The 25,481-nt window shown below is 37.6% G+C and overlaps 1 protein-coding gene across 50 annotated transcripts in view; it reads right to left on the reverse strand.

The window, feature by feature from the left end:
- Positions 1 to 25,481, reverse strand: part of Rims1 (regulating synaptic membrane exocytosis 1) — a 479,343-nt gene that overhangs the window by 45,462 nt on the left and 408,400 nt on the right. For 28 of the 50 annotated variants that reach the window (XM_060369745.1, XM_060369744.1, XM_060369741.1 and 25 more), the window contains one exon: positions 23,166 to 23,401. The exons of 15 other annotated variants lie outside the window; for them this stretch is intronic. In XM_060369745.1, coding sequence (XP_060225728.1) covers positions 23,166 to 23,401 — 236 coding nt within the window. The remainder of the gene's footprint in view (positions 1 to 23,165; positions 23,402 to 25,481) is intronic. 7 more of the 50 variants (XM_060369742.1, XM_060369753.1, XM_060369756.1 and 4 more) reach the window with 1 other exon arrangement.

Genomic DNA, 25,481 nt, shown 5'->3' on the forward strand with positions numbered 1-25,481 from the left:
ACTGGTAAAAAACTGAAAATTATCAAGAGACTCTAAATATTAACTTAATCAAATCAGTCCGCTAACAGGAAGCCAAAGATAGGATGTATGTGGCATAGACATGTCTCAGGATGCACAAAGAAACCTGGTTTACAAGTCTCTAACGTAAGATTATAATTGATGCACAATCTAATTGTGTGAAAAATCAATTGCAGATTATGAGAACTTTTACTCATCTTTATAAAGACAAAATAGGAGTAACAACTATGTCTTGGTAGATAAAAGAAAATTATCAAAAAAGGATAAATTTTAAATCAAAATATATTTTCAATCCCCAATATCGTATACTACTACTGTGTATATGCATGTATGTATGCACATATGTATGTATGTATGTATATATGCTTGCATGTATCAAACATTCAAACTATCAAAATGTGCAAACTTCATAGGCCACAGAAATAAAATGCATACATCCGACTAGAAAAAAAATTGCATTAAGTTTTACCCACATATTTATATTTTGTCAGAAAAATTATAAAGTAATACAAGTACTTTTTCCAAGAGTACTAAAAAAAATTTAGTTAGTTAATTATGCAAAGCAAATCTATTCCCTCCTGTCCATACTGTATACCTTTTATTAGTGGGTGATATTTTGTTAGCATAAAACATAATGGTTTCCCTCATCCTAATCTAATATAGTTCTATGAACATTCTTCACATGCTTAATATTTGAACTTAACTCTAAGCATGAAAATAAAGAGAAGGAAAAAAAGAAAAAGAGAAATAAGAGAGAGGGGGAAGAGAGGAAGAAGTGGAAGAGAAGAGATGGAGATGGATGGGGAAGATGGAGTGGGATGGAAGGAGGGGAAAAAGAGAATGAGGGGAAGAGAAAAGGACATAGGAAGAGACAGAATGAACAAAGGTCATGCTGGGCTCCATGTTTGTACAGCAGTAGCCGGCTTAAAAGTGATGTTTGTATTTACTTCACCAATCACTGTGTAATTGACCCCACCCCCTACCAGGTCCAACAACTAAGAGAGCTGGCAGATGTGGATACGTGTTTAACTGTGTACGAATATAACGCGAATGACACTAAATATACACATCAGTATATCCATGTTTTAGATTACATAAAAATGCTTCCAAAACAAGTGAACCAAAACCAAAATAGTTAAGATACTCTTGTTCTCAGGAACAAACCCTAAAGATTGACTATAATTTCTAAGCCTTGAAATGTTAAGAGAGTTAAATGTCAGATTATAAACACAGTTTAATTTTTTGTCAAAGAAGTAGCTTATGCTTATTGTGATTATCTTAACTACAATAGACATATGAGATAAATTAAAAACTGGCCTCATGTGATAGGTAAATTTAATGATAGTCCTAGTTTATGAGCTGACACAGGATTTTTCTAAGTCAGAGCACTGTCTCATTACTAGCTGGAATCACTGCAGGGCCTACAGCTTAGCAGCCTGTGTTGGAGGGGAAGCTCTGCCGACAAAAGGCATTGTAGCCTCTGGATGTCCTTTCCAAAGCCGGTGAGCACGAGAAAGGACAAGGCAGCCCCCATCCACCAGCAGTAAGGTTAAATACAATCGGGAGAGTGATGTAAAACTGTTATCTCTCCGTAAAAAAAGAACAATGGAGCAGCAGAGGTGAAAGAGAAGAGAAATAGAGACAGCCAAATACTGTGCACTTTAAACCTTGACAGGGTCCTAGTCTCCTCAACCTTTCTATTCTACACATGGTCAATGAGTGTCTGTCCAATCCCCCTCTGGTCTGCACATGACCAGTGAGTGTCTGTCCAATCCCCCTCTACTCTCTACAGGACCAGTGAGTGTCATCCAAATGTTAGTAACTCAGGAATCCCAGGCATAAAACAGCCTTGAAACTTTCTTTAAAACAAGTAAAGGACTGCGCTTCATGCAATCTGTGTGGTATTGGAAACGGGAATCTAGACTCCTACCAAGAGTTAGAGGAGAACTGGGAAATATTAAGTGAAAGAATAAAGAGAAAACTTGGTGTTGACTTTGGAGTTTGAAAGGATTTGGACTTTGGGTAAGAGGCCACCCAATTATATTGACAGGGCAACACCTTATAATATTATTGTTATTTTATTATTATTATTATTATTTCAGAACGTACTTTAAATCCCCAAATATTGATGTGTTAAAGACATATTTTAAGGCCATGTGAATGAGTGCTAGTTAATACTAGTGACCTCCCTTGCAAAGATCTGAAGCTAAGTGGCTATAAACAGGGAATATATTTTCCAGCTCTCATGTACACACCAAGAAGAGCCAGCCTTGTGACTCAACAGTCCCAAAACATTAGCAGGCAAGCCGAGTGGAACTGCTGTAATAAGACTTAAAGTCAGATATATTTTTCATTCTCTTTTGATTCTTGTCTAGTCTCTTTGTGCCATGCACAACTGAAAATGAATAAAATTTTCAAAGCTGAATAATGGTTCATACCTGTAACCCAACACTGAGTAGAGATAGGAGTTTGAGGCCAACCTTAAGTACATATGGATGGTATAGAGACGAGGGCCAGCCAGGGCAACATGAGGCCCGGTTTCAAAAGAACAGTAACAACCATAACAACAACAACAAAACCTAAAGCCAAACAACAGCAAAAACCCAATACACCATGTACCAGAACTGTTATATGGAGAAAGAACTGACTGTCAGATCGAGGTGGTGTCCTACTTGTTAAATGAATAGTAAAGAGAACAGCAGCTAGGTCACAGTAATTGGAATTACTTCAACTTACCCGTCAGTGATCAATGACCAGCTGGGGGCTGTGCCATGCTCTCTGAAGCAGCTAACTTGTTCTCGGCTTGGTACTGTAACATCACATCTGTGGAAACCTAAAGGAGCTTCCTTAGCTACACCGCTTTCTTCTATGGAAACAGTAGCCTCACCATACCATCTAGATAACATGAACAAACAGCAAAGTCCCTTTCTTGTTTGAACAGTTTTTAATTCTCTGCTGCCTTCTCTTTCTCTTTCCTACCTTTTCTTCTCTATCTCAGGAAGCTATTTTCTTTTTTGATGGACGTGGTCCTTCTTCCAAAAGCTACCACTTGTTCAGTAGGACGCCAGTTCACTCTGAATATCAGTTACCACTTTTGATAAAAGATTCAATAATTTGAGGTTTGATGTCTTCTTTATAAAGTCCTATCCCCTAACTCATGAAAACTGAAAACTCACTACTGAATAAAAAAAATGGGTTAAGACAAATTAAGAAAAAAAGAAGTTAAAAATTTTTGTAGAATTGAATGAAAATCAAAACACAACATACCTAATCTTGTGAGACACAATGAAGAGGGTTCCAAGAAGAAAGTTCATAGCACTAACTGCATACATATAAAAATTGGATAGATCTCATACTAGTAACTTAACAACACACCTGAAAGCTTGAGAACAAAAGGAAGAAATCTTATCCAAAAGGACAGCAAGGATTAATCAAACTCAGGGCTGAAGTCAGCAAAATAGGAGCAAACAAATAAAAAACAATACAAAGAAACAATGAAACAAAAAGTTAGTTCTTTGAAAAGAATAGTAAGATTGACAAACCTTTATCCAAATTAACTATAAGGCAAAGAAAAATTATTCAAATAAACAAAATTAGAGGTGAAAATGATGACATAACAACAGACACTGAGGAAATCCAGAGAAGCATAAGAATATACTTTAAAAATCTGTATGGCACCAAATAGGAAAATATAAAAGAAATGGATACTTTTCTCAATATATACCACTTACCAAGGTTAAATAAAGATTAGATAAGCAATTTAAACAAACTTATAGCCCCTGGTGAAGTAGAAGCTGTACCTAAAAGTATTCCAACAAAAAAGCCCAGGGCCAGATGGCTTTTAGTGAAGAATTCTACTGGACTTTCAAAGAAGAGTTAATGCCAATACTCCAGAAATTATTCCACAAAATAAAAACAGAAGCAACATGGTCCAATTTGTTTTACAGGGCCACAGTTACCCTGGTACCCCAAACACATAAAGACTCAAGAAGGAAGATTTACAGATCAATTTCTCTTATGAACATAGATGCAAAAATTCTCAATAAAATACTTGTAAACTGAACTTGAGAACATATCAAAAGGATTATTCACTATGGTCAAGTGGGTTTCATCACAGAAATAAACTATACAAACCTCTTTATGATAAACAATACAACACCTCTTTATGATAAAAGTTCTGAAGAGTTTTGAGATACCAGGTGCATACCTCAGCATAATAAAAACAGCTTATAGAAAGCCCATAGACAATATCAATTTAAATGGAAACAAAGTAATTTTTTTTTACTAAAATCAGAAACAAGACAAAGTTGTACCCTCTCTCCATATCTATTCTCTATAGTACTTGAAGACTTAGCTAGAGCAATGAGAGTACTACAAGAAATCAAGGGCATACAAATTGAAAATGAAGAAGTCAAGTGTTTTTTTTTTTTTTACTTGCAGATGATATGATTGTATACTTAAGTGACCCTACAAATTCAAACAAGAAACTACTATAGCTCATACTTTCAGTGAAGTAGCTGGATACAAACTTAACTCAAAAACCATTAGCCCTTCTATATATAAAACATAAATGGAATGAGAAAAAAATGATGGAAACAACATGATTCACAATAGCCTCAAACAAAATAAAATATCTTGGGGGCAACTTTAACCAATCAAGTAAAAGACTTGTAAAATAAAAACTTGAAGACACTGAAGAAAGAAACTAAAGATATCAGAAGCTGAAAAGATTCCCCATGCTCATTAATTGGTAGGATTAGCACACCTAATACCTAAAATGACCACCCTACCAAAAGCAATCTACAGATTCAATGCAATTCCCATCAAAATTCCAACACAATTATTCATACATATTTACAAAACACTTTTCAGCTTGATATGGAAATACAAATTCCCTAGGACAGCTAAACAAACCCAAAATAATAGAAAAGAACTGTTGTATGTATGACTACATGGCCATCTCCTGTCATCAAATTAAGCTTCCAGTACTAGGATTGTGTTAAATCTAATTGAGTTGTTGGTCACAGGGTCCCCTGGGAATCCCAGGTTAGCCAGGCTGTTGCCAAGACTATAGGTTGCTCTTTACAAACTGATGACCAGCCCCCAATGCTAAAGACAACATATACACAACTCACTGAACACAGAGAATTCAAGCTGGTAATACTACATAGAGCCTTTACCCTGACGTACTAGCATCTTTGGTACAGGAAGGTACTCTGTAAGTTACAAAAAGAGAGATGTGAACACTATCACAGCCACAAAGCCCTTTCATCTATAATGCTCTCCTGCCTTAGATATACTAAGGCAAAGATGATACAAGACCTGTGTGAGAAACCAACCAATATATGATGTGACTGAAGGCCTACTCCATAAGATGGAAACAACACCCGACATTGCTTGAGTGAGCCAGAATCCGAGACAAGAAAACCCAGGGCCCTAAAACAAACAGAACAAAAACAGAGCAATAAAATGACTCCTAATGGCATTCTGCTGTACTCATTGATCGAAGTCTTGTTCAGCCATCATCAGCGAAGCTTCCTTCTACAGCTAATGAAAGCAAATAGAGATCCAAGCCAGACATTTTTGAGACTGAGAGACCTTGGAACATTTGGTCCTAAATGGAATGCCTTCATCGAATTCCTCCCTGGGAGTTCAGAAAGAGGCAGAAAGAGTCTAAGAGCCAGAAGAAGTGGAGGACACCAAACATATGAGGACCTGTAAATCAACATGATCAGTGTACGTATGAACTCACAGTGGTTGAAGCAGCATGCATAAGGCCTGCACAGGTCTGAACGTACTTTTTTGCAAATATATTATGGCTTTCAGCTTAGTGTTTTTATTGGATTCCTGATTGTGCCAACGAGTAGGTATTTGTTTCTTGTGTTTTCTCTTGAGCTTTTTTTCCTTCTTTTTTTCTGTCCAATTCTAGTATGTTAGGTTTTGTTTTATCATATCATATCATGCCATTATAATCCTTTAGAAGCCTCTTTGTTTTCTAATGAGACACAAAGAGTCTGGAAGGGAGGGGAGGGGAAGAGGAACGCATAGGAGTAGAGGGAGGGAAACTATAATCAGGATATATTATGGGGAAAAAAAATCCATTTTATATTTTCAACAGAACGGAAAAAAAAAAAAACCTTCCATGCCTGCAGGAAATCCCACTAAAATTTACTAAATTCACTGATACTGAACAAACTCACCTTTATTAAGTGAGTAAGAAACAGAATCACACTGTATTTGAGTCTATGCACATTTTTTAAAAGCATGACCTAAGCTAGTCCATCTAGTCACTGGGGTGGTGAACAGCATAGGAGTCAAAGGATCAGACACTGACTGGCACTGTCATTTTCCTGGACTTTAAGGACATGCCCTAATTAGCACACACTCCAACAGTCCTCTGCATAGCCGGGTTCAAGTCCCTGCTCCCATCTTATTACATAAACCCAAAAGGGTTACCTAACTTCTCTGTATTTTAGTTTCCCAATAAGTCAAACTGGAGTGACAAAGTGAGCCATGTAATTAAAGAAAAACAAAACAAAACACCAGTATGTTTCAGTCTTAGAATTTGGGTACAAAATTATGTTAGATATGTTTCTTAATTTTCTCTTTCTAAGACAATGATGGACAATTACATAATTTTATATCCCTATAAAATTCTATAAAAATGATAAAACATTAAACACTGGTACGAGATATTCTGGAATTTTATGATTAAATATACACATGTTATAGCACTTTAAATATATATATGGACCATTATATAGTGGTTAAGGAGTGAGTTTAGAGGGAAAGATTCACATTCTGTCTCTGTGATTTTGGTCAAGTGATGTCTCTTAGCTTTCTTTCTTACCTGAAACTCCAGACAAATAGCAATGACTAACAATATTATGCTGTGACGTCTTGCAGCTCAAGATTGCTGAGAGGGCTAAATGTATTTTTACCACATCTTAACCTCTTTACTATAACTACCCACACAGTATGGGTTGAATAAATGAAAAACTATCAGCAAATGCTCTTTTTTTCCCTTTTTGAGAATATTATATAGCCCAGATTGGCCCCAAAATATTGAACTATGTAGCCTACGTAATAAGTGGTATCTATGAAAACTTTAAGCTTTAGCTCCTGATCCTCTGTCTCCACTTTCCCACTGTTGGTATTATAGGTTTCTGTGACCACACCCAACAGACTAATCTTAACAGTTTTTAGCTAATCTTCAAATATCTGGGGGGTGAACAAGATAAATGAATGATATCACATCAAAATTATTGCTAGGGATGTCTTGTAGCAACAGCACTGGTCTTCTTAAATTTAGTGGGGGAAATAATTTAAGACTTGATAGCTGGGAGGGAAAAGGGAGAGACAGAGACAGGAAGAGAGGCTGAGAGAGAAACAGAGATAGAGATAAGAGTATTTTATTAATCGGAAAGGTAGGAAGGATGTAAATAAAACTAGTAAGGAAATGCTGCATAAGTTACTACCAGGGAGCCTTAAAAAGTTGCAGACAACATAGATATGAACTCAGAAATATCTGTGCTCCTTTGAAACAGTAGTTATCACAAGTATCTTCTGGATAGGAAAAAAAAAAACACCTTTAAGAACAATTTAACTCTTACATAAAATTTCAGTAGCAATTATTTATATAATGTACATATATATTATACATAAAACTTTCAAAAGCTTTGCCCCAGGAACCTTCTGCAATAATGCAGTCCTAGTCTTTCCAAACTAGACTTGGCTCTTATTTTTAAACTTTCCATCATTTTGCACTTAAGAGATCATGCACATGAAAGGGCTTTATAAACTATAAAGTTCTATAAAAAGAGAGTGGCTCTTTACTTGTTGTTATACGTTTTAGGAAATGAGCTTGTAAACAACTTCAGGGCAAGGAAAATGCTTTCTGTCTCTTATGTACCACAAAAAGAACTCATTTCTGAGTTTTAAAGGGCACAGGCTCTTCTCAAATGCTTAGCTAAAAGGTACGTAATAAGTGGTATCTATGAAAACAGAACAAAAGAACAGAGAAACACAGCACTGCCTTCGGTAACACGGCTAAGCCATTTAGAAAGTAGAAAATGACATGGACTGAATTGTGCTATCTGGAGCAGGGAATGTAGGACATCCTGAATATGAAGACAAAAGGTCTCCAGGAGACGCTTGTTTGTCCCCAGAGCCATCTGCAGAAGGGGCACAACAGTACTTCATCGTTGCAGTACTTCCGGGAGAGAAGCTGTTCCTTCAAGCCACAGGAGCCTTGAAGTCTAATTAATATTTGCAGCAGAACCCATTCATTTCCAATAACACGGATGGGAACTAGAATAAAAGAAGCCATGTACAGATGGCGCCTCATGATTGGGGTATGTGTAGAGCCATCACTGACTTTATAAAAACAGAAAACAAACAAACAAGCAAAAAAAGAAAACATAATGGTGACCAGAATTCAGGAACAGGAGGAGTGAGAATGGATACAGGGAAGTAGGTAAACCGTTTCAGAATACCGTAATACAGAACTGCGACGTGCACAGTTGGAGTGAGTACAGTTTTATAAGGAACCAAAAATAGAAGGCTTTGAGCTGCCATCTACTTCAGTGTTTGAGACAATGCAGAGAGTGCACAAGGCCTTGGTTTTAATCCCCATTTATAAAAACAAACATATACCAGTTAGGAGGCCCTTAATTTGTAAAATAATGAGAAATGTTTAGGATGATAAAAATGGTTCTTGCTATGACCATATCATTACATGTTATATATGTATGTTGAATTACTACATCATATTAATATGTAAAAAGACAGTATGTAAATAAAAAGCAAGTACCTGCAATGACACTCTCCAGGTAAGTACGGAAAAACCTGCCCTCTCATCCTTTTGACATCATTTAAAGCAACACTAACGCATGGTGTGCTGGTTAGTTTTATGTTGACATAACACAAGCTATACTATACCTCCAGAGAGCTGGGTCCTCTATCAGTCAGGAAAATGGACCACCTTCATGCCTAGCCCTAGCCTTATGGAAGCATTCTCTCAATTTAAGCTTCCAACTCTCTGAGGATTCCAGCTTGTGTCAAGCTGATGCAAAATTAGCCAGAACAATCAGCATTTAAACATATAATCTAATTTCGTAATTACGCAACGATAACTACGACATAAAAATGGATGATTCTTCTCAAAATTACATGACGCTTGCTTCTGTGTGTTTTGCAAAAAGGTGCAGGATGCCTCATCAGAAGGCAGAGCAGCCATTAAGCACCACAGAAGGCAGAGAAATGAACCACGGTAAGTTTTAGCTTGAAAATAAATAGTTACTACTCTGATCTCACGATTGACATGCTCCGCCTCAGACGCCAAAGAAGATGTCGCTTGGTACCTTTTGTTCAGTGATTTGCAAAGGATCACAGGACTCATTGTATGCCTCTATCCTATTCCATTCTACAGATAGTCCTCGAGGTTTACATAACTATTCTTGATAACATTTTTTCCTTTCAGTTTTTGTTTTACGAAAGGGTGAATAAGCCTGAGCGACTTTCCTGAGATAGAAGCTGTAAATAGGAACTGTCGATTTTAGCAGCAAGGGGCGTCACCTAGGTATTGATGTTCTCTGGGCTCTATCCTTCCCGCCGATTTCTAATCAATATCCTCTCCTTTCCAGAGCACTGTTTCACAGAAGGCTTTTCACCTGCTCTCAGCTTTCACAGTGCAGACTGACTATCAAAGCTTTACTTTGCAGTTGCTAATTCTGAATGATTAAAAGTATTAAAGCATGATAACTGATATTTTAACATGTCCAAATTAACAAACGTTTCTGTCATTTACTAATGCTTCAATACAGCTGTAAGGTCATGAAACTTTATAATACTGATTATTAATTTTTGTAACTGAATTGAATTCTTACATTTTTTTAAAAAATTAAGGTAAAATATGATATTTCCGTCTAAAAAAATGATTTCTGGGCCTTCAGTGCTGAATTCTTTCATTCCATTAGAGTTCCAGAATATGTAGTCTGTTAAATCTCACTAAGGCCTACCATTGTTTGCATCACAGTTTTTTATTTTAAGAATAGAATCCTAACAATGTAAATGCATTTGTAATAACTGTCACAATGTGCTGTGGAGCAGAAGTAATCCCTAAAATATAAACTTATTAGCTTATCTAAGTAAAGCTCCTATTTATATTTTAAATTTCTACTTTGTCCCCACCCCAAGGAAATTTCCATCATAGACACCGTCTCATGTCTAATCTCATTATGTCCTTAAGATTAATAGCATTTTCTTCATGTTAATATAAAGATTTGTTATTTTTCAAGAGGTTAATTACTTTGTTATTGAGTTAAACAATGCTTTTAACAGGATATTGAGGAATAGTATCTTATAAATCATTGTTTCTCATAAATACAAACACTTCTTCAGAAACTTCCTAACAAAATGTTACTTTGACATTTAATAAAATGGTGCAATACTTATGATCAACAAAAATGTCTTTATTGCCCCAAAAAACCATAAGGTGCTAATTATTGACTTTTGTGTGCTTAAGTGTTAGCAGTTGTGCATAACAAGGGTAGAATAAACAGTGGATGCATCCAGAACTATGTTCAGGTACTTTTAGAGCAGGATGCAAGCAATGAGAAAGAAAAGGAAAATGAGGTTCAGAAAAAATAGACAAATCCCTTCTACTTGTTGAAAATAACTTTTGATGGTAGGGAGGGAGAAGTTTAGCCTTGGCTCACTTGGAACTCAGAGTGTAGGGAGGGGTAGAAGAGAAGGGTTAGGAAGGAATATGGGGAAGAACAAGTAACATTAAAGGTCCATTGGAAATTATATGGAAACCCAATTCCATAAAGCTTCTGAAAACATACATCTAAGAAAGGAATGTAAATGCAGTTACCAGATAATAGGGGATTTGCTTTTCTCAGCCCTCATCAGAGAAATGTCATCTTGCAGTAGATGGTAACAAATCCGTTGATCCACAAATGGACAATGTACAGAGGCTGAGAAACTTTGGAGCACTCATTCCTAGACAGGGTATCTTCAACAAACTCTGCCCCTCGGAGCTCAGGACACTATGCGGAAGAGGAGGAGGAAGAGAGAGTCCGAGAGCCAAAGGTGATGAATGACACCAAGGAAACAGGGTCTTCCAGACACAACAGGAATGATGCCCAAATGGACTGGCAGAGACTGAGGCAGCATGGATAAGATCTTCACACGTTCAAGCCGGACAGGGTGCCAGAGGTTAGAGGAGGATGGGGACTATGGATATGACTCCATAGTTGAGAGCCCACCTGAAACTGATCTCTCAGAGAGGGGGAAAATGGTTTTCTCCAATGAATGCTTGTTGGGCATATCAACCACATCCCAGGGCAGGCTGCATGCCCAGCGGTAGATGAACAGCACAAAGCAAACTCAGTGGGGTTCTTTATGTCTCATTTTGCTTTGCTTGGGATTGCTTTGCCTCACTGATCTTCTGCTTCATTATTTTGATTTTTGTGTCTGTGATCTTCTTGTGTATGTTTATTTTATTTGTTGTTTTATTTATGTTTTGAAAGTATAAGCTGCTAAATTTATTTTTTTCTATTATTATTATTATTATTTATTGTAATTTATTCAATTTGTGTCCTAGCTGTGGCCCCCTCCCTTGTCTCCTCCCAATTCCACCTCCCTCCTTTTTCATTCCCTATGCCCTTCCCTTTTTTATTTTTATTTGTTATGTTTGTTTTATAAAAAGTGGGGAAAAAAACCAAAGTTGGGTGGGTGGGAAGGTAGGAGAACAAAGCATGACCAAAATATACTGTATAAAAAAATGCAATTAAAAACCTTTATATAAGAAGCCTTGTGGAAATACTGCAAGTTAAAATTATCCTAATTGACATACACAAAACTTCAAAGAGTACATGTGCTCTGTTCTATCTGTGCAAACAGCACCACAAACAAGCAAGTGCTATTGGCTGAGGCCAGGTTTCACATTTAACTCGATCCTCAAAATGGATATGACTGAGTTTTAAAATCCATAGTTTTAAAAAGAAACAACCATTCAAATATTAGATCTGAAAATTGGCATCCCACACCAATACACAGCAAAGTGACATGCCTGAGGCACATTCATAGGTCACATACCCTAACCTGATTTTGCCTGTTGTTCTTTTATTTGGGTATTCAGAATCATTACAATTGCTCAGCATTATAAGGTGGCATCATCATCACCAGTCACTAAACACTTGCTATATATGTCAGGCACCTCGCACAACTCTTCACACACATTTCCCTTTAATACTCACTTCAGTTTTCTGAAATAAAACAATTTATTCCATTTTACTGTTGAAGAAACTATCCTGAAGAAGCCCTTACTTTTTCTTTGTTTCTCCTAGATCCTTCTTTCCATACATTTTAAACTTACTAAAGCAACTTTAATGATTTCAGTTGTTTCTTTTTTTTTACATGATAATGATCCTCAAATAGCCCTAAAAACCTGTCCAAGAAATTTTCAAACTTCCAGACAATCAGAATTTATAAACATGGCTTGTTCCCAGTAAGCATCAGGATTCTTTCCTTTTATCATTGCCTTTTTTCCCTCTTTTCTCCTGCCCACCAGCCTTCTGACACAAAGACTTTCTTCTAAGATCTCAATCTGTCATCATGGACTTGTCCAACCCATCCCCAAAGCACCGTGGCACTTGGTACCCTATGTAATCTTCTTAACAACAACAACAACAACAAAACTTTGTTTCTTTTAAAACAATGAACCATAAGATAATAGGACAAAAATAAGTGTGGTAAACCCACAGCTGTTCAAGAGATATATACAAGGTTTGCAGTGAGGAGAAACACTTAAATGAGTATCTCTACGTCGCTAAGGAATTGAGTGCTTGAACAAGCCTCTGGATCCTGTAAGACATTATTCATACTAACAGGCATTTAGGGCCATGTTTTGAGACTGGAGAAGTTAATAACAGTGAAGATAGATGTAGTCATTGCTCAATAAACCTTAGCCATTATTGCTGATGGCTTTATCAATATGTATACAAACCCATAGAAATATTGATTAGTAACATAAATCCACACTGAATATCTAATTAATAGGAATACTGTTTATATCTTCATCCTGCTTTCCTTTTACCATGTAAGCATTAATAAATTGATGAGAGTATCTTTACAATATTTAAATGAAGGTTTAGTAATATTGGGCCATCTACTAAAATATTACAAAATATTAATCTGTTTACACATGACACAAAAATTTCTTGGTTCTTCTTCAGTTATCCAAAAGGTTGTGTCCAGTTTGAAGCTGACCTCATGTTAAAAATTTACCTTAGCACACTTACAATGATTGCAACCACATGCATCAGGTTGGATTCTAATAATTTTACTTTAAAGGCACCGAAAATATTTACTTTCATTCTCAAAATCCTCAAGTACAAGCTCATGATAAAGATCAATTCTATCCTAATCAGTGTCTTTTTTCTTTTCTCCCTCTCAATTTAATCCAATAGCCTACCTACCTCTTAGCCAAACTCAAAATTTATAGTTGAGGGCAAGGAAAAGAACAAAAATAGAACAGTGGGAGTGTGTTTGAAAATACTACTCCTTATTAGGACGTCTGCTCTGAAGATGAGCTACTACAGCTGAATTGAACCTCTATTAACAGAAGTGAGTTCCTGAGCCAGACAGCAACAGTAAATAAAGGAACCCGTGCTTACATTTATTTGATGGTTTTGCATACTGGAGATGTGTTTCTGGCACCATTATTCAACGTTCAGGAAACAAAGCACACAAAACAGTATGTTCCTTAGAATGTTCTCCTCTTGCAGTTAAGAGAATCAAACAAATGAGGCAGGGATAAGGAATTTAAATTTAAGTGGGATTTTCACCCACAGTAGGTTCCAGTTTCGTTGTGTATTTGTTTTAAACTTTATTTTGTAAGTGCTTTAGGCCTCTAGTGTAAATAATAATTAGATTTAAGAAGATTTTGTTTTCTTTAAAACCCTCAGACTACCTTAGCCTTTTTTTTTCTTTTTCTTTTTTTTTGGCTAGGACTTATAAACTTACTTTGGTAAAAATAAAGCCAGAGCATCTTCACACAGAAGGACGTCTCTTAAAACAGAGAGGCATCTGTTACCCTGGGCTGCTGAAAGGAGTCCTGAGTGTGGTGGAGAGCACAGGATTTTCCCTGAGGTAAGAAAGTGTGTGTCTTGGCAGGAGCTCACACAACTTACTTTGTAATTTGCTTTTTCTTCCCCAAGGAGAGAAAACTGAATAAAGATTAGTAGAAAAGGATTTAATAGTCTCAACCTTTTTCAGGCATAATTTCTATCTAGGGACAGAGAGAACTTTAAAATGATTCCTTGACTTCTTGGGGAAATCAACTAAGTCAAACTTTATTTTTTGAGGCAATTTTGTTATGTTTTAACTACAGTTTCTTCTTGAGAGGTCACCACTATGCAGTGGGAAATCAGAAAATCTGAATAACCAATTTTGTAATCAAACACTCATAAATCTACAGAGAACTCCTTTAGAATATTCCTTATTATTATTACTATTTTACTGAAAAAAAAAAAAAAAAAAACCTTGTAGAAACCGAACAGTGCTTGTTTTACTCCACTACTGGACCTCTTGACATGTTTCATTGTTTTGGTTACAATGCAGTGATTACTTACATATCAAAGAGACAAATTATTAAAAAGAAATATAAGTCTTTAAAAATCATATTTAAGATATAAGTGAGGATTTGCTGTCTAAAATAACATTGGAAAATAGGCATCCAAGGTCAGAGCACTGTTTTTCTCCAATAACAAAAATATTTAGTCTACTGAGAGTCAAATTAAATAGTAAATAGCAACCCAAAGCAGATGAACTTCCAAAACAAGTTCAAGAATCTAGACCTCAGGCTAGGAACGTGGAATAGAATGATAGATTATCTACTTGGCATATTCAAGTCCCCAGAGTTGTGCCAATCACTACATTAAAAACATCGTCTTCATTGTGTAGGCCCCACGGTATTTTAGCTCATACCCATAAATAATACAACAATATAATCTCAAGAATCTTGGAGCGATCTTTAAATCATGGCAAGGACAGTGTGGAAGCCAGAGGTGGGGTGGGGGACAGATGAAAGACAAATACAGCCACAGAAACAGTAAAGGGTGTGGGCTGTGTCCCAAAGGTGGAGTCCTTGCCTACTAGGTTCTTTGAGGTTCTAGGCTCCATCTTTGCTATGGTGGTTCATATTTGTAATAGCAGCGCTCAGGAGAGCGAGGCAGGAAGAATGCCTGGAGTTTGGGGGTTCAGCCTGGTCTCTGTAGTGAGATCAGGGCCAGTGTGGTCTACCCTGTATCCAAAATCACAACAGAATGAAAACCAAGAGGGCAGCACCATGAACTGGCTTCCTACTGGGACAGAGTAGGGGGTGATCCCTGGTAAAGTTTTCTTGTTGTTTGTCTGTTTGTTTTAATTTACTTCTCAGGTGAATTATATTTTCCAGACTCAGAGGATCACAAATTACAAAGTAAGTTGTGTGAGCTCCTGCCAAGATCCTCAGAGGATGCTGTTCTGCGTTGCACCATTTAGTTTCTTGCGTTCCTCCCCTTGCTGTCCCTGCTGTCTCCAGTTGCTCTGCCACCAGATTAATACTGAATAAGCCACAGGCATCCATGGCTCAAGCTCTTTCAGTTTTCAATACTGATGGTGTAATGTTTCTTTACAATAACCCTGTCTTCTGGAAGTTTGACTGTTTATTTATTGATTTGGTGAATTTTATCTTTCATTCTCTCCATTGAGAGATTATGTATTTACAACTCATCCTCAAAAGATTCAGTTTTCTCTCAATCTTAAACACATCCATAAGTACGAGAGAGAGATTGGGGAGGGGGGAAGCACACAAGCTCTTCCTCAGTTAACAAAACATAGTGAATTAAAAATGTCCTAGTAAGTGATGATAGAATTGAAGGAATGAGGACTAAATTGATCTTTACTTCACAATTTTTAGAAGAAAACTTCATGGCAACTACCCCTGACTGTTTATTTTCCTATCTCTGGGTTTATATAGACGAACAAACGTTTAGAGATGGTGCTTGGCACTCCCTCTAGCCCCATGCTGTAAACTACTCCCAAGTGTAGCATCTTCTAGTCTTCCTCCTTCATTACTGACAAGATCCTCTTCCCGATTCTACCGGGAAAGTGGATGTGAGATGATGGTTGGGGAGAGAATTGAAGCAGACAAGAAGGAGGGTAGCATGATCTTCCATTTGTGTGAAAGCCTCTTCCACACTGGAGGCACACTCACTGTGTAAAAAGGCAGTCTTTCATGCAAAAGGAAGTCAGGAGAAATGTCTCAGTCCTCAAGTCCTGAGGCCCCATCTCAGCCCCTACTCACTTTGAGATTCATGGAGGACTACCAACCTTCTCTTCAGGCTCATACCTTCCTTGCTACTCCTCTCTGCCATTCATTCATTTTCCAGATCCTGCTGCTCGCACCTCAATTCCCATACAGTCTCCTTTTCCTCAACCCTTGTCATTCACTGGGGATGGCATCTTCTATTCTGCTGAGCCCACCTTTCACCCCTGAGTAGGTTCATTTTGTTTTCCCATTTCCATCCTGACTCTTCCAGCTTACTAAACACAATCGTGTCACTAGTCTCCACCTTAGCTTATTCACACAGGTTTCATAGGCTTTCTAGACTAGCTCCCCCCTTCGGTTTTTACAAGTGCAGCTGTATTTCTTCTACCTTGCCACTTATGAATACCCACCAACGGGTGAGCAAAGTCTCTCTGTGCCTTTAAAAGCTTGAACTCAAGTCTTTTCCCAACACACCTTAAAAAAATTCAGAGTGCAGGGGTTTTGGGCATTGAAGGAGGGATTTACGCGCTTGATAAACATTCTACTGTCGAGTGATACCCCATTCTTTCTTCTTAAAAATTGAAACAGGGTATGTTTGTGGTGTCCGGGCTGGCCTTGAATTTATTCTGTAGCACATACAAGCCTTGGCTGCGGTCTTCCTACCTTACTCTCCCAATTACAGTTCTCTACCACCAATGATTCTTTTACATCACCTGTCATCAAAAAACAAAAACTGTCTTCAAGGACTGAGATTCACTACCTGACATATACATACACTTGTGAACTTGTTCCAGGGTTTTCCTTTTTCTATCCACAAAATCATTAACTTTTTAACAGTTTTCATAAAATTATGTTATGATATTTTTACGCTGTGGAATTTTATAGAAAAAAAGGATACAAAAGGCACTAATCTAAGTTTTTTATATAGAGACAACTTTAAAATATACAGTAGTATGTCAGGTCAGAAAGAGCAAGAAGGAAGGCGTTTAGGACTCAGGTCAGGAATGGGGCCCAAAGTAGTAGTGACCAGGGGCTCTGTAGGTCTTTTGATATAAAAAGGGAAAATATGTGACCAAAAAGTATTTTCTAGGCTCAGATTCTCCTATATAGGGATGAGTGTGGGCCATTTTCAAGTCACTAGAACGTTCTGCCTATAAGTGTCTGAAACACTTTTCTTCTCAAGTATCTTTTATTCTGCACACAGAATAAAAGATAAAACCCCTAGATGCTGGGTTGACAGTGTATTGGAAGTGAGGCTACTCACGCAGGAATTCTAAGGAGAAAAGACGCTTGTGAGAACTGAAAGGATGGTGGGTGAGGGCAGTCACAGGGTCCTGAGCAAAGTCGTGATGAGAGGATTCCGACATGGAGAAAAAACACAACAAAACAAAACCACCTGATGCAGTGGAATGTTCAAAACTATCGTTAAAGAAGCACAGAGCTGATCTTATTTTATTGCGTTTTCTGTGAGCACCTTGGCATGGACTCCCGCTTGTGTGAGAATGACAGCACGCGATCAAGTCCTGCACTGTCTCCACCACCGACTCTCAACATACAGACCCTCTTGGAATGCAGACACACGGTAATTCAATTTGAAGACTTCGCAGCAGTGAGCGGCTGAAACGGTTGAGGGTTTTATGGGGGCTGGAATGATCATCCATCTACTCCGTGTGCCACCAGCCTGGGAGACACAGAGCCCCGCTGCAGTGTCTTCTTGCCCCCCTTGCCAGCACACAGGAGTGAAACTAGTCAAGGGGGTGGCCGCTGCTGAGTGATTCCACACTCACCTACCAAGGTCATGTGTGTTTCAAGAATGAATGGCTTCATCCGGAGGAGAAAAACTGTGTTTACTCCTGAATGTATTTCCATTTTTATTATTCTCCTTAGTTTTGAGATTATATAATAATTGTCACTTCTTCCTTCTCTTCTCTTTAAACCCCCCTATATAGCTCCCTTTCTTTTAAATTCATGCCTTTTTTCATTAATTGCTGTTACATACATGTAGTACATGGATATACATATGTGTACATATACATATCCTAAATGTAATCTGTGCAGTTTATGTAATGTTACTTGTGTGTATATTTTAACACCCACGGTGGCTGGCAGTGCCACAGAACGCTAAATACCTTGTTCAGAGAACACACATGCTATATATATAATTCTTGTGTGACACACAGTCTAACCTTTTCGTTTGCTTGGTTGGTTGGTTTTTGTTTTTATCTTGAGAAGAAACATCTTACTGGAATTAAACAGAAGCATTTCAGGGCCCACAGAGCTTACTTTCCCATACTCCATGTGGCCTGTGCTAGGCTGACCTGCAGCCCATCCCTGACCGTGCTGGGTCAGGCATGGCTTCCTATGAGCGCAAGGGTGGAACTGAATCCTTATACTATTACAGAGCACGACTGACTGAACCGTCTCTCGTGTCTCTAACAGTTGGCTTTCTTGGGAGAGCCAGTAGCATAATTTAAATAGTTTAAGTATGAATTTTCACTGATTGGTGTATACTGCCCACAGTAGGCCTTCATGTACGAGTGAGAAAGTAGCTATTACAGGTGAGATAACAGTTAACACGCAAGTGAGAAAACAAACTCTTATGTCATAAACGTTGAGTTATGAGGCCAACATATACTTTAATCCCCTTTATATTCTATCCCAGGCCCTAAATTAAAAAAAAACAAAACAAAACTGAACAAATATATCTGGGCACAGGGTCTTTTCTGAGACTGACATTCAACCAAGGACCATGTATGGATATAACCTAGAACCTCCACTCAGATGTAGCCTGTGGTAGCTCAGTAACCAATTGGTTTCCCAAAGTGAGGGGAACAGGGACTATTTCTAACAGGAACTCAATGACTGGCTCTTTGGTCTCCCCACCCCCGAAGGGAGGAGCAGTCCTGTTAGGCCACAGAGGAGGGCTTTGCAGCCAGTCCTGAAGATACCTGATAAAACAGGATCAGATGAATGGGGAGGAGGTCCCCCCTATCAGTGGACTTGGAAAGGGGCACGGTGGAGATGAGGGAGGGAGGGAGGGAGGGACTGGGAGGGAATGAGGGATCGGGACATGGCTGGGATACAGAGTTAATAAAATGTAACTGATAAAAAGATAAATAAATAAATAAAAAATAAATAAAAATAAAAAATAAAAAAAACAAAACAAAAAAAACCAAAACTGAACTCTTAAAAGTTATTCTTACTTTAATGCTATAGGGGTGATTTTAAAATATAAAATATAATTTAATTTTAATATAATTACAATTTAATTATATCAAATATATTAATATAACTACAATTAATTATATTAAAATTAAATATAATTTATATAATAAATATTATAATTTACATAATTAAAAGTTCATGTACATTATATGATTTATATTAATACAAATAAATTAATTACATTCAAATAAATATTTAAATTATTAAATGTAAATTGCAATTTAATGATGCAAAAGAATGAATTGTGTATTTATATATATTTTCTGTGGTCTCTGATTCTTTTTAAAGTAATTTTAATTGATTGTGAACAAAATTCCAAAATATTTCTTTGTGCACACTTGTTGCCATAGAAACAAAATCAGTAAATGATGCCCTTGAAATCAATCATTCTTGATGTGGCTAAATTCCATTTTTAAGTGTTTCACATTTTCCAAACAGTCTGTCGTCTGTGACAGTACAGAATGAGCACCTGTAATTCAGGCTTACTGTAAGAAATCCTAAATGCAAGCCTGATTTCTACAGTAAACATGATCAGACATTTACATTAAATACAAGTTCTGGGTTGTTTGAATGTATTAGTAATATGCATTGTTGCCTTAAGACCATCTATCAATTCACATAGTTACAGAAGCTCCCATAACTATTCCTTTACCTGAAGGCTCTCTAAAATCCATCTCTAGTGAGATACTCATGGTTTTATTTTATAGCAAAAAAAAAAAAAAAAAAAAATCAGCAATACTGGACTAGATACAGGATAGGTAATGGATGGGAATGATAGTCCCAGAAAATGGTGTAAAAGAAATGTTAAAGAGAAAAGTATGCGGGTTTTTAATTATAGAAGCTGCTGTATTCTCTAAAAAAGGACCAAAATTTGAGAGATGGGAAATACCAGCTTGATCAAAGGGGAAATTAAAATGAAGAGGTCACTGGGCAAGGAAGAACACAGAAGTGTAAATCAGACGGTGCTGGTAGGAGATGACATCACAAGAAAGGCATTTCTTAGGAGAAAAATGTGTGAATTTCGGTGAATTCCACAGGAGTGACAAAGAGTCATTACCAAGGGAGAAGAAGCTATGAGGTCAGGATGGAAGATGGAAGAGGAAAAAAGAAGGCTGTGTCTGAAGTCTGAGCAATGACAGCAGGGTGTTCCCAACATCTGTCGTTTGTTTTGGTAAAATCAAGATGGGACTTAATAATAAACTATAATTATATTATAATTAATAAACAAAGAATAACAAATAAAATGAATAAAATAAAACTTATTTATTTTATATATATAAATAATTCTCTTTAAGAAAATCATAAAATTTTATACGTGGAAAGTTCCTACAAGGATATGCAGTACCATCGGTTCGTGGTGATGGTGATGGTATTGGAGGTGGTGAGACAGAGATGCTGGATATTTTGTCTTCATACCCCAATATTTTTTTTCACCTATTTATTTCAAGAAAATCTCTCAGAGCAGTGCACTTCATGGAGGTTACTAACAATGCATGTTCTTTGGAAGGCAGACATTATGTGGAAGTTAACACGTAACCACAGTTGGAATAAAATGTAAACTAATAAAGCAAATGAAAGTGTTTCTATAAAAGTTATTTGAACCTATTAACTATGATGACGCACCTTAACAGTTTGTATACAAATTTAAGAAAATTATTTCTCACTAGGGGCTGATGAAAGGGAGGAGGGAGGAAGTCATGGAGAAAAAAAGAGACAGGGATTAGGAGAGAGAAGGGCAGGGGAATGATTATGTGAATATAGGTACATTCATATATAATATTCATATGTTTGTATATATGTAAATGAATGAGACAGAGAAACAATCTTCCCAGGCTGTAGAATTCCCCATAGGCAGCACAGGTTTCTTTACATATAGCATTAAAGAACAGTTCCACTTAATCCAAGTAATGACATTTTAAAAAAGTAAGTAGCTGGGCATGTTGGTACACACTACTCCCAGCACTTGGAAGGTAGAGTCAGGTGGATCTCTGTGAGTTCAAGGCCATCCTAGTCTACATAGAAAGTTCTGGGACAGCCAGACCTATATAGAGAGAACCTGTCTCAAAAATTATCAATTGATTTTGTGTCTGTTCCTGTGTGTTCCTTTGTGTCTGTTCCTGCATATGCACAGAGGTGTCACATGCCAGGGCATGCAACGGGAGGTCAGGAAGCAACACATACACATGGGCTTCTCCCTCTATCATGCGTGCACTCATGAGGTGAGCACACTCACCTCATCACACCTCATCAGGCTTTGGCTGCAAGTACCGTTGCCTGCTGAGACATCTCACTGGCCCAGCCTGAAATCTGATAGTCAAAGCCTTTCTGCAAACCTTCAACCTCAGATCCTAAGTACATCGGCAAAGAGGAAGCACCGCCATAAACTTGCTGCTGCAAAATAACATGCAGGGGGACCGCTGCCTGCTGGACTCTTCTTAGGAAACCCACCACCAAGGAAGACAAATGGCTGTTCTACAAACCCAGCAAACAGCAACTTATCCCGCCGGGATGCTGAACCATCTCGGGTCTTTCTCTTCTTTGGCATTTCAGACACAGGTCTACTACAGCCATAGATTGCATACACCACTTCAGTGTTTAGATGGCTGAAAAAAGTCTTCCAATTTATTTCGAAACCTAATCCAATAGAATGTTACTTAAAACAGATATTCTAGAATGCCGACTGAGCTTTAAGACTCTGTGAAAGCCTTCCTTTGAAAGTAAATGTTGTGACCACAAGAATATTGCTATTAAGGAGGAAAAGACAGAAGCAATAATAACAGCAAGAGAAACAGGTTGGCAGGTTAAATTGATTCACAATTTCCTTCACCTTCGCTGTGACTTAATATTGAACATAGTAATGGCTTACATAATGTGTAAAATCAAATATTATGAAATTTTCAGCAGTGCTGAATGGTATTTTGACGTGCAAAAGCCACCAACGCCCCCCCCTTTGTTTGGGTTTGTGTACATACAAGCACACCCTCAGGATACAACTCTTTTAATATTTCACTCCACAGAAAATCCTGAAACACACATTTTTGTTAAAGCATCCTTTGCATAAATCCACTGACCCATTTTTTTTTTCCTGAAGTGAAAACTGCTTCTAGGTTTTCTTTTGCATTGAAACTGTAACAAACAGAGCTCAGCTGCATCCTTACAGAACCTTGAAGAATAGACTTCAAGTTGCACAACTGACCTTTTCCACAAAAAGTACAGGCATGTGTGGCCCCAAAGGCACGCATGCGCATTACGGAACATTTTGAAAATAATCGTGTTGCTTTTTCTTGTGTATGAGCCAATTTTAGATGTCAAATACTTCTTTGCATTTCCTTGCATATTTGTAAACATGGCTTTCATTAATTTTTTTTTTAACTTAAAGGAAAACATTTGATCAGTTTACAGGGTAACGAGACAATACCTTCCTCAGTGAGCTGCACGGAAGAAAAATAAAATGAAAAACGTACACTTAGCAGACTTTCAGACACAGGAAGGAGAAACCAAACGCATGCACGGTACAGTCCTAACCCAAGTCCTGGCCTGAAGACCACAACCCCAGTGTCTCCACCGCACCCCGCAGGCGGGAGCATCAGAGCGCTGTGCTCACCTGTCTGGCTGAGCTGTGACGTGCTTCTGCTTCTCCGGGAAACAATGGCTACCACTTTGGCACTGAGACTGGATCTCCGCTTCTTGCCACCTGCCCCGACGGTACCCACGGCCGTGTCTGACTGGCTGCCGTCATTATGCTCCAGCGTGTAGATCTCTCCACTTACACTGGTGCTCTTGATGATGGCTCTTCCTGAAGTCCCCATCCGTCTGCCTTGCATTTTGGGGGTAAATGAACTATATTTACAAAGTAAAAACATATATGCATCCATAAATTACAGGTCAGCATAACTCAAGCTCTAAAATTAATTAAAAAAAAAAATAACCCAGACACATGTTTTTAGGTGAAAGAGCCAACTGAGTTGTATACATATTTTCAGATCACATCACTTTTATTTCTAATATATATATATATATGTGTGTGTGTGTGTGTGTGTGTGTGTGTGTGTGTGTGCTGCATGGGTGAAGGCAAGAGAGAATGTGAATGCATGAAGAGGCTATGAGACCCAGAAGAGTACATCCAATGCCCTGAAACTGGAGTTACAGATGGCTTTGACCTGTCAGGTGAGTGCTGGGAAGTGAACCCAGGTCCTTGGCAAAAGCAGTGAGCGCTCTTAACTGCTGAGCCATATCTGTAGCCCAGGCACTGTCTTAAGATGTTTGCAGGGCACAAATTAAAAATTAAATATCGATTCATTTTATTTTAGACATCGTCTCACTTGTGGTAGCCTTGACTGGCCTGGAACTTGATACACAAACTCTCAAAGATCCACTGGACTCTGCTACCTGAGTGCTGGGATCAGAGTTGTGTGCCATCCACCACCATCCCTGCTTCAAAGCTATAAACTTTTCAAAACAACAAAGAGAAATATCTTGTCGACAGTGCTGGAAAGGTGTAAATAATGCGCAATATTCTGAATCTCGTGGGTTCTGACAATGCTGTAACGTAACATCTCATCCAAGTGGCCCTCAAATATCAGACCTTTTCTTTCTTTTTCTTTTTTTTTTCTTGCTATCTTGCTTTTCAATACAAAGTTCACATTAGAGGTAACACAGACTAGCTGGTAGGAATGCTGACATTTTATGTGACTCATAACAAATTCCAAGATTCCTGCAAATAACAAAATAGAAACCAGTGAGGTTGTGTAACTTATTTATGGTCACCTTCATAATGGTATTTAAATTAAAAGGGAAGCCACGAAGAGATCTCAGGAAGATGAAAGGGAGAAGCCAATTAAAAAAAAAAAAACACCACCACAACAAACAACAACAACAACACACACACACACACACACAAACTGGGCCTTTGGGATTCCAGGAATTTTGTATTAAAATCCAAGACTGTCAAGTATTGAAAGAAGTATGGGTATTGATGAGAGAAATCTATCAGAAAAGACAGAGTTGGAGAAGGTGAGATGTTAAATGCAAATAAGTCTCTTGGATCAGAAGTATAGAAGTTTTTCTGGATGACTTCATGAGTATATTCCATTAATTAGCAAATTAGATTTACATTTCTTCTTCTTTCATTCATACATTCAGTCAGTGCCCAACCCCTAATCAGGTTATTGCACATTTCTTTCCCCATGACACTCACTGGTTTGCATTTTCATTCTACATGGTGTAACAACACAGCCATCTACCTTGTCTATGCAATAGGTGTAGGTGTACTTTTCTACCACGATGAAACATATTATATCATATACAGTCTGGGCTGTTTTCCTCCCAAATCACCCTCATATTTAACTGGCTATGTAATTAACAACAACAACAAAAAACAAAATAAAACAAAACAAAACAGAGCTTTCCATGTGGTAACACTAAGGCCCTCCACAATTTTCAAACAATAAGACATATGTTACTCACACACACCCTATACCCTAACCCTAAAGAGTTTTGTTGCAATGACTCCTCATATCATTTGACTAGCCAGACTATTCTTTTCTTCTCTTGTGCTTCTTGAAATAACACCAGTGCTTTGAGACCATCAATAAATACAACTCCTATCCTGAAAACCAAACCAAACCAAACCAAAAACCAAACAAAACAGGACTGTCCTTTGATGGAATAATTTGGAACATGTAAACTTTTTCTGCACTACTTTAACTGCACAGCATCAGGTTCTGGCAATAAAGAAGACACTTTTGAGGTGTTAAGATCAATCTCAGGGCCTCACACACACCAGGCAGGTACTCACTGAAATCTTCCCACCCCCAAGGAGTAAAAAGGTATTATCATCTCTCACTTTGTTCCAACCAGTTTTAAAAATAGTTTTAAGTCATTTGCAAACTTCATGTTTTGTAGCTTATTTTTCAAAATT

This window comes from Meriones unguiculatus, chromosome 16 (assembly GCF_030254825.1).
Source record: "Meriones unguiculatus strain TT.TT164.6M chromosome 16, Bangor_MerUng_6.1, whole genome shotgun sequence".
Lineage (NCBI taxonomy): Eukaryota > Metazoa > Chordata > Mammalia > Rodentia > Muridae > Meriones > Meriones unguiculatus.